Here is an 18,827-nt window from a genome sequence, read left to right as displayed (position 1 = left end):
AAAACAACACTTGCTGTAGGTTGGCATCGCTGAGCTGACCTTGGCATTACTTAGTGTATACTAAACAGACAGGGTGAAAGAAGTTGGAAAACCAATATACTCACCAAACATGGCAGAAAACGACAGGTGAAATAGTGTGGCACAATATACAGTTACACATATCTGTACAAGGTACTACATTAGTCAGCCTTATTGGTCTGAAAGCAATACACCACTAACATACAAAATAGTGCTATACCTTTTCCCATTCCCATGGTGCCATTTATGTACCTAGCATCAAGGCAGTATTTATAGGCCTATCACATGTGATTTGGATGCAAGCAGTGATTACTAATGCATGAGTTGTGGACTGGATTAACATATGGAATGGGTTAGTGTCATTTGTTGTACATGCCAAACAAGTGCACAGTACAAATGAACAGTCACATAGAGAATTTATGTCTGGCCAAAGTTGTAGGTGTTTATTGGTGTTCAAATCTGGTAATGAGTACAAAATCAGACTTGGAATGACTTGGTTTTGTACATTTGTTTTTCCGCTGGTATGGGCATGGCCTAAGCGCCGCAAACACCACGGTGTACGTACGCTGCCGCACAGAACGCACGGTGGGGCTGATTAAAGCAATGTGTATATATAGGTGTGCATGGAATGAAAGATTGTGCTGCAAACATGTCTGATTCTCAATCAGAGGGAGAACAGGAGCATCAGCGCCTCCTAGCTCGCCGGGACTCTATCACCTCCAATGTGGCCCTCACCAGAGACCAGCCATTGGGAGGTGAGCAGGCAGCTGGCCCATCTACAGCTGGCCAATCTACAGCTGCCTAACCTACAGCTGGACCATCTTCGGCCTCAGCAGAATCATTGGGAACACAGCAGGTGGCTTCACAAGAGAGTAGCCTGGCCAGCACTTCAAGTACAGCGACTGGTAGCCTTGGCCGTGGGCGTGGCCGAAAGAGGCCAACAGAGGAACCAAGCACCAGGAACATGGCATTTGAAGCGCAGGAGCTTGCCATACTGGTACCCCGTGCACGGGATTGGATAGAGTTGACACAGGACAGGTTGACACACACAAGGAGATGGAGGATTTGGGAGAACATAACTGTGGAGATTAATGCGGTAGCTCCACAAGTTCGTGAGACAGAGCACGTGAAAAAGAGGCAAGTTCAAGTGTGTTACATCTGAGCAGAACAACACCATTAATGTTTTTATTAGATGTTAGATGGATTTGGTAAATGGTCGGTCACGTTGCTAGGAGCAACAGACATGATTGCCATGTCATTTATTCTATATTTATTGTCGGGTGAGTGTGAATGTTTCTTCAAAGTGTTGGTTTTATAGTTTAACATAATGTAAGTTATGTTGAATGAAGCACACGTTGAAATCTGTAGCAGATTTCAATGCATGCTACATCAAACGTCAGGGGTGGCATGTAATAATATTTAAACTTTGGTTGCAGGTGGCATGACTTCAAAACCAACCTCAAGAAGAAAATGACCGCATGTTGGACCCACAGCCACACCTCTGGGGCTGGCCCCATGCCAGGCCGCCTGAAGCTCACCCCCCTGGAGGAGTTTGCTCTGGCATGCATTGCTATTGAGGAGGTCCGGGGGGTGAGAAACATGGATAGTGAGGCCCCAGTGGAAGTGTTTCGGCTGATTTAGAAGGTAATTTGTTTGCATGGCATAAGTAGTTTGTACTAATTTTATAGGAATGTGTTGTAATTGTAAGTTTCTCTTTCAGCATCATCTCCAATGTGCGGTAGTGAGACTCTTGACGAGGCGGAAGAGTCAGTGCCACCTGCCACATGTGCCAGCCATGTGCAGCAGCAGCAGATAACGGCCACACAGGATTTGGACAGGTGGGTGCAGATGCTTGGGCAGATTCGCCAGCAGGGAGACTTAGCATCAGAGCGGCTGCGTAGGACCGAGGAGGTCATGCAGGGTATTGCCAGCACCCAGCAGACCATCGCTGCCACCCAGCAGGCCATGGCTGCCACCCAGCAGTCCATAGCTGGCAGCCTGCAGGTGTTGGCAGAGCAAGCCCTGCGCCAAAATGACCTCCTCCTCCGCCATAACGAGCTTGTGGCGGAGCTACTTACCACCAATAGGGCGCCTATTGTCAGCCATTTCTGGTGCATTCCCTACACCAGCACTCCCTGCTGGCAGAAGGGGAATACCATCCACCCCTTCCACATCATCTGCTCCACCTGCCCCACCATCCCAACGTGGCCGTGGCCAAGGAGTTGCTGCACGTGGCAAGGACCCTACCAGGGCCAAACGGTCCCGAAAATGAACTTGGCTCCGCATTAATCTCCACCCTTATGTCTTCCCAAATCTTTCATTTTGCTGTGTGTGTCAGCTTCATGTGTGCAACCCAATCCCGTGCACAGGGTACCCACATTTGCCCTTGTTTCAAATGTTTTGTTTGGTTCCCCTGTTCTTTCTGCTACCATTACTGTCTGCTGTACTTGAATTGTTGGTGCTATACTTTTCTTGTGAAGCCACCTGATGTGTTCCTAATGATTCTGCTGAGGCTATGTATGAAAAGAATACATTTTTGTACATTTTTGTTTGTTTTGTACATTCCTGTTATGGTCCCTTTATTTTTTGGCATGTGCCACATAACATGCTATTAAAATGTTATGCTTTCCCTTACTGTAATACATTTTTCATTTGATCCCCAAATGTGTGGTGTTATTGCTGAGTGTTAAAGTGACATGTATATTTATATTAGTGATACCAAGTTCTGTCCATTGCTTGCAGTTTAAATGTGTGTAAAAAATGCAGCCGTGCTTTCAGCATATATTTGTGTGTTTAGTAATGGTCCATTTAGGCTGCAATGGTTCAAATTGAAGCAATGAAAGAGTGTAATTAATGAGTAATGAGTAGAGGAGTGGATTGTATTGTGTTCAGCTGACTGTGGTTCAGGTGCGGCCGTACTAATTGGGCGATCCGAATGCCTATAGCATGACTGAGTGGTGTCCGCAAAGTGAAACTTGCTTATGAAGACCGCATATTTCCTGGCTGTTGGTTCGTTTGCAGTCGGTGTTCTATCCAAATGCACGCCTACCAGAATTAGTGCACTCCCTCGTGTACGCCCATGTTTACGCCCAGTTTAGCCCACTTTGAAACTACGCCCCTGTGTACTTCTGAATGACGCCCATATTACGCCCATATTTCACAAATGAATGCGGTGCACATTTCTGTACGGTATTAGTGAGAACGAGTACGGAGACCGTGCGTGGCACATGCGCATAGCATTGCCCACGCATGCGCAGACGGCTAAAAAACGCCATCCGAAAGAATTCGAAAATTAACGCATCGACCAGAATAAGGCCCATAGTTACATCATGGCTGCGGCTTGTCGGTGTGCACTGGCAGCCTGATACTACAAAGCTGCCATCTGATTCAAATACCTAAAGCCCCAATCACTTCTTATATACTTTACATAAATTCCTATCATCCCATCCACCCCTTATATACCTTATATACCTTATATGCTGCTACTGCCAGTACTGCTGTAGACAAGAAGTACATCTACAGCAGACATATTTTAGCCCAGGCTCTACCCCCTTAGCAGGCCCCTCCCTTCTTGTAGTCCATGGCTGAATGGCAGTGTTTCGGAGACTCATGGACACTAGACATATAAATAGATGATATATTGTGTCAGAGACAGCATCTCCCCACATGAAAGTAATGTGGAGGATCAAAACCAGATCAGTAGGGATGTATGGATTTGGATTTTGAGAATCCAAATGTCTCCAAGCACCCCTGATCTGAGCCCTATTCTGAGCATGGTAAACAGATTTAGTCCATCACTTGGTTTGTGGCCCTTAGACAGGGGGCCCCAGGGTAACCTCCCCTTGTAAGCACCTAAACCTAACCCCCCTTGCCCAAAGCCTAACCCTTACCACCGCTACTTCACAGCAGCCTAACCTTAATCTTCCCCACACTAGAGGTTACATCTAACAACCCCAAACTAGCCCTCCTGATCAGGTATTCCAGCATCAGCAATCTGATGCTTTCATTCCAGTGCTGGTTTTGCCTTTGTCATTTATAACTAGTGTGTGTGAAAGATAAAAATAAATCTCTTATATATTAGCCCTGAACTGTAAATCTGTGAGTGTGTGTGTATAACGCTGGGTGGAGTCTGGGTGGAGTCATACACACATTCACAGAGTGAACCTGGAACAGGGCACCAGAGAAAGGGACATAAGAGCAGTGACACACAGTATTACAGCAGAGCGCCACACAAAGGCTTTGAAAAAGCACATTTCACAGGGCAGATACATTACCCCTGGCCGAGCAGCACAGATGCCATATGACGTCCCCACATGGAGGCGTACCGCCTCCTACTTTCATGCGCCGTAACTCCACTCAGTAGGAGGTGCTGCCAACCGTCCTCTACTCCAGCGCTGCCACGCTGGATGTTCCCCACTGGCAGTTGCCGCTGAGTGTCCCCCGCCCTCCATTGCAGAGCCGGCCCTAGCCTAAATGACGCCCTAGGCAAGATTTTGGTTGGTGCCCCCTACCACCGCCACTAGTTCCGCCTCTGACCCTGCTCCCCTTTCCCAGTACCATCAACAATCATCATAGCAGTCATCATTTTGGTGCTCCTACCCGCAATATTTTAAATAGAAACAGTGCACACATTTGGTGCACAGCCCAAACAGGGGTGTGTTTTTGCTGGAAAGGGGCATGGCCACACAATAGTACCCCCAATTCACATTATGTCACACAGTAGTGCAACTTTATTCACATAATATCATGCGATGGTGTCCCTTATTCACGTTACATTACACAGTAGTACCACTTTACCTTATATACATTTTTCCTCACATTATTCACATTATACCCTTAGAAAAAAATCCTTAGAAAATATTGTATTTTAAGCACCTCCATGACCACACTGCAACCCAGCACAAAGCAGTGTGTGCTGGGCAGAGGAGAAGAGCTTCAGCTGCTGCTGACTTAAGGGGAGGGGGCCCGGGGCCCCCACTGGGCCCTTCCATCAGACTTTGGCCTGGGTAATTTGTACCCTCTACCCCTTTCTCTCAGCATCCCTGATAATACCACACAGTAATGCCGCTTACACATAACACACATTATTAATGTCCTTATAACCATAATGCCCCTTACACATTATGCCAACCTTTATTAACCCCTTCCCGACATTTGACGTATATATACGTCATGGCCGGGATGTACTTCCCGACACATGACGTATATATACGTCATGACTTAAAAGTGCCACCGCGTCTACAGACGCGGTGACAGAGGGACGATGTCTGCTGTCCCTGACAGCAGACATCCTCCCTCATTGCCCAGGGGGGGCAGGGTTGGGCGATCGCTGCGATTGGCTGTCCAAAAGTGAACAGCCAAAACCAGCGTTAAACTGCGTGTAGTGTAAAATTTAGATTCTGCTGCCCCCTAGTGTCCAAAAAAATTAAAGGCGGTTGTAATAATGATTTAAAAATAAAGTATAGATATGGTATATGTTAGTTATTAACTATTTTGAGTGGTATGATTATTTGTCTCACAAGCAGAAAATGTAACATTTTGCAAATAGCAAAATGTTCCATTTTTTTACGACATTTTGGTATTTTTCACAAAAAAAAAAAAATAGTATCGACCAAAATTCACCACTAATTTAAAGTACAATGTGTCACGGGAAAACAATCTCAAAATCACTGGGATAAGTAAAAGCAAAAAAAAGTTATCCCCACTTAAGTGATACATGTCAGATTTGAAAAAAAGGCCTCTGTCAGGAAGGCAAAAACATGCTGCGTCGGGAAGGGGTTAATGCCCTTCATACACATAATGACACACATAATGCCCCTTACACATATGTTGCACATTATTAATGCCCTTATACACATGACACACATAATGCCTGTTACACATACTGTATGTCGCACATTAATAATGCGTTTATACTTGACACAAATAATGCCCCTTACACATATGCCGAACACTATTGCACAGCCAACCCACCCGCAGACAGCACTCGCACAGCCGCTAACACTGTGACCTCTGCCTCTGCTTGGATACAGATGTTTCCTCATACATCTTGACTCAATAGGCCATGCAGCTCCTGGCCAGTTCTGCTAACGTTGGGTGCCTTTTTTGCTGAAAATTCGCCTTATTTGCATTGTTATGACCAGCACACACAAGGAGTTTCCAATGATTAAAATAATATGCGGCATGCCTATATTCTGTGAGCGACTGTGGCTGTACCTGCATACGGAATGCTATGTTACAGTGATTTCCATGAATACACTATTTCATATGCAGATACAGCCTCACTCACACACAGAATATAGGCATGCTGCATATCATTTTAATCAGCAGAAGCTGCTGCTGCCCCTAGGCATTCCAAATGCCCTAGGCAATTGCCTAGTTGGCCTATGCCTAAGGCCGGCTCTGCTCCATTGCACCAGCTTTAGTCCCCCTCATGCCCGCACACCCCTATCATGCAGCACCACCCAGCCTCCTGCTCTCATGCGCCATAACTCCGCCCACTGGGAGGAGCCGCTGACTCACGACCACCCTCCTATACACCTGCCCTGTCATGCTGGATGTTCCCTCACTGGGAGGCGGTGCACACTCTCCCCCAACTCCTCTCTTTCAGCCTTGCAACTTAAGACCTGCTGGAGAGTCACACAGCGGTTTTGCATGTCAGCCCAAGGAGCCTTGCCCACTTACTAATTAGGGGCAGGGCTACAGTACCTCCTACACTGCTGGCCGTGGAGCACTGTACACTTAACAATTAGGGGTGTGGTTACAACAACCCCGCCAATCAGGACAAGTGGGAGGAGCTGCTTCATAGCCATGCTTCTCTCCTCCTTTGCAACAAGTGCAAGTTACTCTGGTGCTACAGGACATAACGGACTTAACAAACAACACCCACTGCAGCGTTGCACCCTGCCCTACTGAACTGCAGGAGAACAGCTATAACAGCCACAAGTTGGTTCAAAACTAGGTAGCCCCTTGCTGTTTTAGCCTGCACCTTCTGCACTTGCTACACTGTGGGAAACTCACTTCCTATGTTGTCATCCTATGGCATGTATTAGCAGGGAGCACGGCAATGTGGGTGGAAGATGGATATATTGCAAACGGTCACCCCTCGCACCGGCACATCCACAAACCCCATAAACCACACACACCTCCAAAAACCAACACACACCACCCACAATCCAACACCCACACCACAAGAAAAAACAGCAAACACGCTAATACTGCACCCCCACACCTAAACAACACCCACACATCCCACACCGGCAATTGTAACTCTACCCTCCACAGTATCAATGCAACCACCACTCCCCCACCCACAACCCCTATATGCCCTTTCTATTTAAAACATTTCACCTGTAACTAAAGTTGAAATACAGCGCATCCTTCATTAAATTCTAACCATATTTCACACAATAGAAGGGTTTACAAATAAGGGGGACGCAGTCCCTTATGACGGTGTGAAGAAATCACCTAGTATATATATATATATATATATATATATATATATAATAGTCCAGTTTCCCAAAGCGCTTCCATGCCAGGGATATGAACACTTTCCTTTAAAGAAATAATTCAATGTTGGTATCCAAAGACAAAAGGTTTTTATTCCAATAGGTCAATTTTCATCATGCCCCGACGTTTCGGTCCACTCCAGACCTTTATCAAGAAGCTTTGATGATGGTCACAAGGTGTACAGCATAGCTCTCAAATTAGCCCTCGGCTGAACCCCCTTTCCGAGGGCTAATTTGAGAGCTATGCTGTACACCTTGTGACCATCATCAAAGCTCCTTGATAAAGGTCTGGTGTGGACCGAAACGTCGGGGCATGATGAAAATTGACCTATTGGAATAAAAACCTTTTGTCTTTGGATACCAACATTGAATTATTTCTTTAAAGGAGAGTGTTCAAATCCCTGGCACGGAAGCGCTTTGGGAAACTGGACTATTTATGAGGCATATGGTTACACATATTAACCTCTTTTTGAACACCCCTAAGTTGTATATATATATATATATATATATATATATATATATATATATATATATATTACTGGACGTGAAGTATTTCCACAGTAAATAAAACTTTTTTCTATTTTTATTATAGGAACAGCCATGGGCGGATTTAAGGGGGGGGGCACGTGCCCCTCTAGGGTTTAGAAAATGTTTTACTTTTTATTTTACTTGCCACTGCACAGCCGCCACAGCTGCTGCGATGGACCCTTCCCGTGCAGTTGCTAATTCAGGGCCACTGAGAAGGAGAAGCGATATAAGATGCATGTGACCATTCTCTGGGCTAATATTGACCATCCACAACAGCATGCACCAAAAAGCTGCTGTTTAGCTTGTTCAGAGCTGTCTGGTAGCCCCGGGTCCCCCCTCCCTAGTTGCTGCAGGGACCTTGCAGTGAAAAGAGAGATGACAGGCTGTCGCCACAGAACAGCTTCTCTCCCCAGCTCTGCACCCACTGCTCAGTGCCGTGTGCTGAGCTGGGGAAAGAGACAGCTTTCAACAGACAGTGTTGTTGATACTGCACAACGTGGGGGGTACCTGGCAACCCGCAGAAAATATGTTTTCACTGGAGAAACGGAGGTTGAGAGGTGATAATGATTAGTATGTTCAAATACAGGAATCATTTGGAACTGGGAGATGATTAATTCACTAACAGGCCTATACTTAGGACACACGGGCATGTACTGAGGCTCGAGGAAAAGAAATTCCACACTAAAATAAGAAGAGGATCTTCACCATTACAGCAGTAAAATTCTGGAACTCATTGCCGGTGGGGGTGATTACAGCAACTACTGTTAATGAATTTAAATCAAACCTGGATGCATTTTTGGCCACTAAGGGAATCCTATAGATATGACTTACTGAAATCAGTAGTTACAAGTTAGATAGGTTGAACTCGATGGACTAACATCTTTTTTCAGCCTTAAATACTACAGAATGTTACTATGTATGTTACTATGGGCCTTATTCTGATCTGAGCTCAGTACAAATTTGTTCTTAAAATGGGCAAAACCATGTGCACTGCAGGAGGAGCAGATTTAACCTGTGCAAAGACAATTAAATTTGGGTGGGGTCTGCTGAAACTGAAATCTAAATTGCAGTGTAAAAATATTGCAGCCAGTATTTACCCTGCACAGAAACAAAATAACTCACACAAACCTAACTCTCTCTATACATGTTACATCTGCCCCACCTGTAGTGCACATGGTTTTGCCCATTTTAAGAACAAATTTGTACTGAGCTCAGATCAGAATAAGGCCCTATGTTACTGTCTAGCCATGCATGCCACTAGTATTAAGTAACAAGGCTGCTGCTGAAATATACTATGGTATAGAACAAAAAATATTAGAGATATATAGATAGATAGATAGATAGATAGATAGATAGATAGATAGATAGATAGATAGATAGCAATTATCAACATATGTTACTAGTGTGTATTTATTTGGTTTATGTGTCCACAAGTAACCACATCAATGTTTGTTTCAACCCCAAGTAAAACTTTAATTTTCAAAATATTTAAATACAGGTAAATGAAGCATCCAGAAAAGGCATGATGTTTATTGGATTTGTAACCAAACACTTTCATCACACCACAAACACTTTGATGGATGTAAAAGGCTTGGAACAAAACAGCAGTAGAAATTATACTGAGGATGTTTCTAAAATTCGGACAAAAGGAAACCTGAGTGGGCAGTCCTCAGAAAGTGGAATAGATGAAGAAATGCATTTGGGAAATGACAGTTTCCAAGAACCAGTATTCTCCGATGAGGGCACATTAACTAAATTAAGAAAAAGTCAAGGTAAATACTGTATAACATTTATACTTAAAAAAAATTAAATGTAGATGCTTTTTGTGAAATCTCATTTAAAGGACTGATTCAGAGATGTATGCAAATCACAAAGCCACTTTGTCTTTGTACACAGCATCTGTATGATGATCTGTTAAAAAATGTCACAGGAAGCATCTTGTTCTCCGACACTTACCCCCATGCCATCTAATAGTGTATCTCAGAACGCTTCAGGGACTTCTCTTGCTGCTCTTTTACTGTGCTGACATTCTCTCTTCTCTCTTGCTGACCTGTGGGTGCTGCCATATTTGACAATTATCTTGCTAATGCAGAGCCAGACTTAGGTCTCATGAAACTGACATCCAAGTAGCTCCTATATCACTGTACTGTATAAACCAGTGTCCAGAGCCTCTGCAGGTATAAATAATAGTCAATGCCCTGTCCTACCAACATGTCCTGACTCCAGGTGGCTTCTTCCATCCACAGAAAGTACCTGCAAACCATCCTTGCTCTAGTGATCCAGTTGTATAGCTGTCTCATTCGATCTGGGGATAGTCAGTATTTTCCATGATTGGTCTCTGAGCTATAAACATTTAGCAGCTACAGTTCTTCAGCCTGAATAATAAAATTGAGCCATCCAAGTCCTGACTTCTGGCTTCCTGAGCTTCAGTTCAGTCCAAGTCTGGTTCCAGGTTCACCTCAAGTTTCTGACTTCATTCCAGTTCAAATCTCTGGGGTAAATTTACTAAGATGGGATTTTTTTATTGAAGATTTATGGAAAATGCTCGGGGTTGGCGGCTGACACATGACGTCAGTGCCTTCCCCTTTTCGGTGATATCCGACAGTAATAAAATTCAGTTCTGCTGACTTTTATTACTGAAGGGGAGAGAAATCATTCAATGGTCAGCCTCTTCCCTTCGGCCATGTACGAGGGGATATGTTCTCGTACATATCTCCTTGCATGCTAGTGAGGGGATGTGGGCGTCGTGTGTGTCGGGTGGGCGGGCCTTCGACAGGTCGGCGTTGACCTGTCCACTGGGCTGTGAATCTGAATCAGACCCTAAGTACACTCCACACCTGAGTATTAGTCCATGTGTACAGATTCAGATACACAGATTTTGCCAGGCCTCTGACTCAGCTAATCTGTGTAGCCATCGGACAGCTGAGTAACCCTCAGGTTACTTAGGATGACCAGGTAAGTCACACTGCTGAATCCAGTGAAGTTGAATCCAAAGATAGCACACCCAGAAAACAGAAGCAGCATGAACTCACTGCCTGACGCCACACTGTAGTAGCCACAGCCTGGGCCTTATTCTAATTTGGACTGACAAAAATTGGGCAGTGGCCCTTGCGAATTCCGATCCAACCATAGATTGAGACCCATATTTTTACATTCATTTTATTTTTTATTTTTCATGTTTCATTGTGTAATTATGTTATGTAATTGTGTATAAATGTCATTTTAGCTTGCAGAAAAATATATAAAGGTACTTTTACATTCAACCTAACTTGTGTTCATTGTAACTCCAGCGCTGCTTCCTTGTACTTTTTGCTTGTTCTTCGTGAATACCAACAGGGACTGACTACCCCTGTACCCCAGCAGCTGCTTGGTAAGGACATCTCATACATCAGGCGCCCACTCTCTGCTCTCTAGCAGAGCAGTTTCTTTTTGTCTCAGCATGCAGACCCTGCCAGTTATAGTTTTGTTTCAGTCCAGTCAGAGTTCTGTCCAAGCTGCTTGTCAGTCTGCAGAGAGCTCCAGTGGAGTTCTTCCTAGCTTTGTCCTGAGCCTTTATTAGTCCTGTCAGAGCCTGGATACTGCCCTGTGTACCCCAGCAAGTACTCCTGTCGAGCTTCCTGAACCCCAAGTCTGGCTTGTGCTACGGTGTCCATGTTCCTGGTCCCGATCAGCATTCCTGCCTGTCTGCGCTGCAGCTTCCTGAGTCCTGTCTGCTGTGTACCATCATCCCAGATAAGTCAGGGGCTCTCCCTGCAGCTGCTTCTGTTATTATATTGAACGGTTCCATCTCTGCATTGTTGCAGCAGCTCACACTGGGGGTCTGGTTTGTCCTCTGGGGGTCACTCCTTCCTTGGGCAGTAGTCTGAGCATGTTTTGTTGTTATTTACCACCTTAGTGCATTGTTGCACCCGCATTTGTGTAGACTCTGGGGGTACCCCATCCTTTGTGTCTCTTTAGTCCGCTTTCCTCTTGCACTCTCCTCGCCTTGGCAGACACTTTGTCTCACTTAAGGCCTTGCGACATCGGGGTTGGAGCTGGCATAGCCAGTGAAAACTAGCACTGCACGTGTCCGTCAGCCGCGAAGAGAGGCAATAGAGTTAGGGGTCAGGTTTGGTGGTACTCTCCAGAGTCCTAACACTTGTAATTGACCGGTCGCACCACCTCTATGATCTCAGAGCCATTGTGAATACATCTTATCTTTTGTGCTGGGCACCAACACTAACACTTTGGCTCCTGGATTAAAGGACAGGTTAACTGAGGTAACGTCATACCTTTGTTTCTGACATTGTTGGGCCCTCTTTATCATTTGCATAAGGGTTTGATTATACCTTTATACCAGGCCATTTGTTTGCGGGTGGCATACAGAGGTAGTAATCCTGTCTATTTTAACAACCAACATAAATCCTTCATAAGGTTAGAAACAAAAGGGTACCTTGGTCCCTTAAGACCTCTTTTGGTATTCCCAAGTGGGTATACATGGTTATTAGCTCTCTGGCAATGGTGCCAGATTTCATATTACGGAGGGGTATAGCCTATGGGTAAATGGAGGCATAATCAACTACCACCAATATGTATTTATGCCCTTAACCAGACTTTTCCACTGGCCCTATCAGATCCATACCAATCCACTCAAAGGCACGTAAATGATAGGTAGAGGTACCAGTGGAGCCCTAAACTCTGGGCGTGGGGCTGAATTCTGGCACTCTGGGCAATCCTGACAATACCTCTCAATGGAGGCAAAGATGCTGGGCAAAAAGATCCTTAACTAGATGCATTGGAGTATTTTCTCCTACCCCAGATATCCGCCCCACAAGTGCGTATGAGCAGCTTCCAATACCAACCGCTCCAGCTTTCGGGGAACTAATAGCTAATCTACTCTTTTCCCTTGTAAAGTAGCAACACAAGATAGCAAAACATTTTTTAATACAAAATATGGCACACTCTCTGATGGTAAAGCACCAATTACCCTACCATTAACCATTTTTATAGTCTCAAAGGTTGTACCAAATTTCTGTCATCACGTTGATCTTGCCCAAAGTCCCACAGTGATATCTTCTCATCAACCGGGTTCTATTGGGCTCAGACTCGGTCTGCTGGGGTGGTTCAGGACCTGCATTAGGTCTCCCAGATGTCAGGTATTCTGGCTACCACCTTTAATGGCCAACCTAGAAAAATCAGGTGTAAGTATACACATGGGCACTCCTCCACATCACCATGGATGCACAACACCCTGACCAGAGGTAGGTCCTTGTCCGCGCCTGGAGGAACCACATTGGCAGCAACAATGGTGAGCTCATTGCCAATATCCACAAGTGCCAAGATCTCCCAACCTTCCACCTATACCAGTACCCAAAACAGGAAGGACTCTGCTTGGGATACACCCACAGCCACCATGCTGACCAATCTGTGAGCCATTTTTCCTGCAATCCATCATCTCATTCTGTTTTGGGCAGTCCCGCCGCACATGACCAGGCTCACCTAAGTAGGTTCTCTGTGCCTCCCCTGTTAAACAGGGAGCCAATCTGTTAGACCACTCCTCTGCTGGCCATCCTAAGCTAAAATGTGCAAAGGACATGTCAATATCATCAGCTGGAGTGAGCTTTGTAGCCTTTCCCACTCATGCCTGATGGTACTGTATCTGGGTTTGCTGTGCAGCAGCTATATTCGTCTATCCAGCTGCCAATTCAGCAAACTTTTTGAGTAATTTCTCCAAATTGCCCTGCGCTTACCCTTTTAAGGGCCAACCTAAGATGCTTAATATAACGTGCCACAGTTATAACACAGACACAGAGGACTCAGAAGACTTTGATGTTTATTTTGGACAGCAGGTCACAGCATACCAGAGTAATTCCATATGCCGGCAGCAGCATGTAATTCAATATACAGGCAGCAGCATGCAGGTACATCATGAACAAACTCTTGCAAAATGTGGTCCCTAGCATAATCCACACACCTGCCTATTGCTTGGGCAACTAATCCTCCAAAAAGAGCAAGAGCACTCTGCCCTGGAAACACTTATATCTTGAAATCACGGGTGCTGTTGATTACACACCTGGTTTCTGCTACTGCTCCAAAACCTGGTCTGGATCCTTCACATGTGGAGTGATGCTGTCTCTACCATACAGCATTTAGGCTGAATACAGTTTTTAACAAAACAATATTGCTAATATTGTGACAAGCCCAAAGCATCATCAGCATTTACCACATAAAGATTTAACCCCTTCCCGACAATTGACGTACATTTACGTCATGGTCGGGATGTACTTCCTGACACATGGCATAAATGTACGCCATGCCATTAAACTGTCACCGCGTCTATAGACGCGGTGACAGAGGGACGATGTCTGCTGTCCCTGACAGCAGACATCTTCCCTCATTGCCCAGGGGGGGCAGCGATGCCCCCCCCATCGGCGATCGTTGCGATTGGCTGTTCAAATGTGAACAGCCAATTGCAGCGTTTTATGAGTTATGTGTATAATTTTGACTCTGCTGCCCCCTAGTGTCCAAAAAAAATAAAAGGAGGTTGAAATAATGATTAAAACATAAAGTATACATATGGTCTATGTTAGTTATTAACTATTTTGAGTGGTATGATTATTTGTCTCACAAGCAGAAAATTTACCATTTTGCAAATTGCAAAATGTTCAATTTTTTTACGACATTTTGGTATTTTTCACAAAAAAAAAAAAGACTGTATCGACCAAAATTTACCACTAACTTAAAGTACAATGTGTCACGAGAAAACAAAAAACAGGCTGCGGCGGTAAGGGGTTAAGGCTTCAGGGTGCCTGCATCAAATGTGAATGAGATGACCAGTGGTGTAGCTAGGTGCCACAGTGCCCGGAGCAAGGGCATGTTTCGCGCCCCCCCCTATTTGTAGTAGCTCTAGCGCCGCAAAAAGGGGGCGCAGCCTAACATTATACCACAAACTTTGTAATACCCATTACACATAAAGCCACAAGCTGTAATGCCAATTACACATAAGGTTACACATGATGCCCATTACATACTATATAACAAACCGTAATACCCATTACATACTATATAACAAACCATAATTCCCATTACATACTATATAACAAACCATAATGCCCATTATACATCTGACACATAAGTGCCACTGCATGCTCATTGCTAGGAACTTCATGCTCGATGCCAAGGGGCTTCATGCTTGTTGACAGGGGGACTAAAACTGGTTGTTGCCAAGTTGGACTAAATTTGCTCATTGTCAAGGGGGACTTAATTTTCTTGTTGCCAAGGGGGACTTAATTTTTTCATTGCCATGGGGGACTTAATTTGCCCGTTGCCAAGGGGTACTTAATTTGATCATTGCCAAGGGGGACTAAATTTGCTTGTTGCCAAGGGAGACTTATTTGCTTGTTGCCAAGGGGGACCTAATTTGCTTGTTGCCAAGGGGGACTAAATTTGCTCGTTGCCAAGGGGGACTTAATTTGCTCATTGCCAAGGGGGACCCAGTCCCCTTCTCCCCCCCCCCTTCCTGCTCCCCACCCGCTCCCTGCACTACCCGGATGACCTGCCTCAGCTTGCAGCTTTTTTCAATTAAATCTCCCAATGGACCACTAGCCAATAAGCGCTTGCGGTTTAGCAGCCATCAATGTTGCTTCTGATTGGCTGCTGGACTGCAAGTCCTGATTAGCTAGCGGTCCAGCGGTAGACTTAATAGCAGCAGACAGGGCGGCAGCTAAGGCCGTCAGCCGGGCAGTGCATGGAGCAAGCGGGGAGGGAGCACGGGAGCGGGCTGCACTGCTTCGGCACCCTTTGATGTCTTGGTGGCCGGAGTTCATGCTCCGCCGGCTACACCCTCCCTACTCCCTGTAGATGACAGACCTGTAGTACATTAGCTCTACTGGTTAAGGTCACAGCATGCTGTTCACTTTGCCTAGGGTTTTGATCCCGCCAGGAGCAATATTCTTCTTTTTATTTCAATGTACTATACATTTTTCAATAAATTATATTTATTTGTATTTATATTTAGGGCCGTATTCAATGAGAATATTGACGGCGTGCAGCGAATCCTATTTAGGATTCGCTGCACATTCGCCACTGCCCGCCGTGTTCCGGAACCTCGCTGTCCCCCCTATTCAATGCTCGCTGCCCCTGATGGCGAGTGTGAACCCCTGCGGCGAGCCTGCGGACGGTGGCAGGCAGGGAGATGGAAGTCTCCCTGCCTGCCCCAGAAGGTATGTGGGGGGGAGGTGGGCTCCCCGGGAGCCAGGCAGCACAGGATCGTGCATATGTAATGATCGGGTGCAGTGAATATATGAATATCTAATGAGCGGCTCTCGGCTCCCGGTCCCTGCTGGCTGCTCTGTGTAAAAAATATATATATATTTTTTAATTAAATATATATTCATGTGCTATAAGCACATGAATAAAAATAGCATGCCCCTTCTCAGAATAAAATTCCAGATTTTTTTACACCAAATGTAAAACAACAACAACAACTTTATTTTAAAAGTTCACTTTCCACTTCACCATGAAAAGATGGCGATTTGCTACACGGCGACACACGGCGAAAATCACTTAGAAAGACGGTGAGAAGTGCACATTGAATAGGGTGATTCGCTTTCTGACCCAAAAAATCACCTTCCAACGCGAAAATAGCACAAATTCGCCGTGAAACAGGTCGAATTATCCTCATTGAATACTGCCCTTTGTCTTTACTTTTGCATATACTATACTTTGATTTGCAGAAAAGAAAAAAAAGACTGGTCAATTTCCCACAGAGTGCATTCTACTGTATGTATTTTGACTCTTCACCATTACTATAGCTGGCTCCAGAGTTTAAACTCTATGCTTTACCATTCTCAGCCCACAATGCACACTAACATAGTAATTAGGGCTGAAAAAAGACGTTAGTCCATCGAGTTTAACCTATCTAACTTGTAACTACTGACTTGAATAAGTCATATCTATACAATTCCCTTAGTGGCCAAAAATGCATCCAGTTTTGATTTAAATTCATTAACAGTAGTTGCTGTAATCACCCCCACCGGCAATGAGTTCCAGAATTTTACTGCTCTAATGGTGAAGAATCATCTTCTTAATTCAGTACGGAATTTCTTTTCCTCGAGCCTCAGTACATGCCCATGTGTCCTAAGTATAGGCCTGTTAGTGAGCAAATCACGTTCCAGTTCCATATGATTCCAAATCCTGTATTGAAAAATACTAATCATATCACCTCTCATCCTCCATTTGTCCACTGAAAATATATTCATCCTGGTTAACCTATCTTTGTATTCTATCTTTGTATTCTATCTTTGTATTCTAATGATTAAAGATCTTTTACTAGCTTAGTCGCCCTTCTCTGTACCTGTTACAATTCATTTATGGGTTTTTTAAGGTGCGGTGCCCAGAACTGAACCCAATATTCTAAGTGTGGTCTCACCAATGCCTTGTAAAGAGGCACTATCACATTGGCATCCCTTGAATCCATTCCCCTTTTAATGCATGCCAGTGTCCGGTTTGTTTTTGCTGCTGCACATGAAAAGTGTGCACTATTACCCAATTTTTCTAGTCCTCCTCTACAGCAGAATTTCCTATAATAACTCCATTTAGCCTATAAGTAGCTTGTTCATTTTTGTTCCCATAATGAATTACTTTACATTTTCAAGTTAAACTGCATTTTCCACTTTTCTGCCCACCTTTCCAGTTTATTTAAGTCACTTTGTAGTGTTTCCACATCCTCTCCTGAGTTAATTTCCTTACTCTATTTTGTGTCGTCTGCAATATATCACTAATGAATATATTAAACAAGGTGGGTCCCAATATTGAACCTTGCGGAACTCCACTTTGGACCTTACACCAGCTGGAATGTATGCCATTTATTACCACTCTCTGTCCCCGATTGTGCAACCAGTTTTTAATCCAATTACAAATTTTATCTCCTAACCCTAAATTACCTAGTTTCATTAATAACCTTTTATGAGGCATTGTGTCAAAAGCTTTAGAGAAATCAAGCAGTATTACATCAACAGATTGACCTTCTGACTATAGAAGCTAATTAAATTAGTCTGACATGATCTATTTTTGATGAACCCATGCTGAGCCTTACTTATCACTTTCTCCTGTTTTAGGAAATTTTGGATACTATCTCTTATTATTCCTTCTAAAATTTTCCCCACAATGGATGTAAGGCTGACCGGTCTATAATTTTCAGGGTTAGTTTTGCTACCTTTCTTCCATACTACGTTAGCTATGCGACAGTTCCTTGGTACCATCCCCGAGTTTATTGAGTCCTCGAATATCAGATATTATGGTAGTGCTATGACAGAACTAAATTTTTTTAGTATTCTAGGGTGTTTTTCATCCGGGACAGGTATTTGTTACTGTTTAGGTTCTGTAATCTATTTTTTACTATTTCCTCACTCAAACATACAGTTTTGGAGCAATCAAGAGCCGAGCATTTAATCTGTGGGAGATCTTCCGAAGATTCTTCCCTTGTAAATACCGAAGCAAAAAATTCATTGAATAATTAAGTTTTCTCTTTTCCTTCTATTACCAGGGTACCCTCCTTATTTTTTAGTGGGTCAATATTTTCCTTCCTTAACCGTTTCCCGTTTATATAACTGCAGAGTCTTTGGGGATTAGATTTGCTATCTGCGGCTATTTTACGTTCAGTCTCTAATTTAGTCATTTTGATTGTATTTTTAAATTTCTTATTACATTCTTTATATGTGGCTACTAGCACAAGAGATGTTACTAGCAAAACCATTTACACAGTAATTGTCCCCTCCACCTCTGCATCGCTGT

At 44.2% G+C, this 18,827-nt stretch overlaps 1 protein-coding gene across 1 annotated transcript in view; it reads left to right on the top strand.

The window, feature by feature from the left end:
- The window catches only part of RFTN2 (raftlin family member 2), a 96,238-nt gene that overhangs the window by 20,725 nt on the left and 56,686 nt on the right, over nucleotides 1-18,827 (top strand). The window contains exon 4 of the mRNA XM_083153593.1: nucleotides 9,553-9,826. Within this exon, the coding sequence (XP_083009719.1) occupies nucleotides 9,553-9,826 (274 nt within the window). The remainder of the gene's footprint in view (nucleotides 1-9,552; nucleotides 9,827-18,827) is intronic.

Source organism: Crinia signifera, chromosome 7 (assembly GCF_055691185.1).
Source record: "Crinia signifera chromosome 7, ASM5569118v1, whole genome shotgun sequence".
NCBI classification, from domain to species: Eukaryota; Metazoa; Chordata; class Amphibia; order Anura; family Myobatrachidae; genus Crinia; species Crinia signifera.
This window is presented reverse-complemented; position numbering and strand designations above follow the sequence as displayed.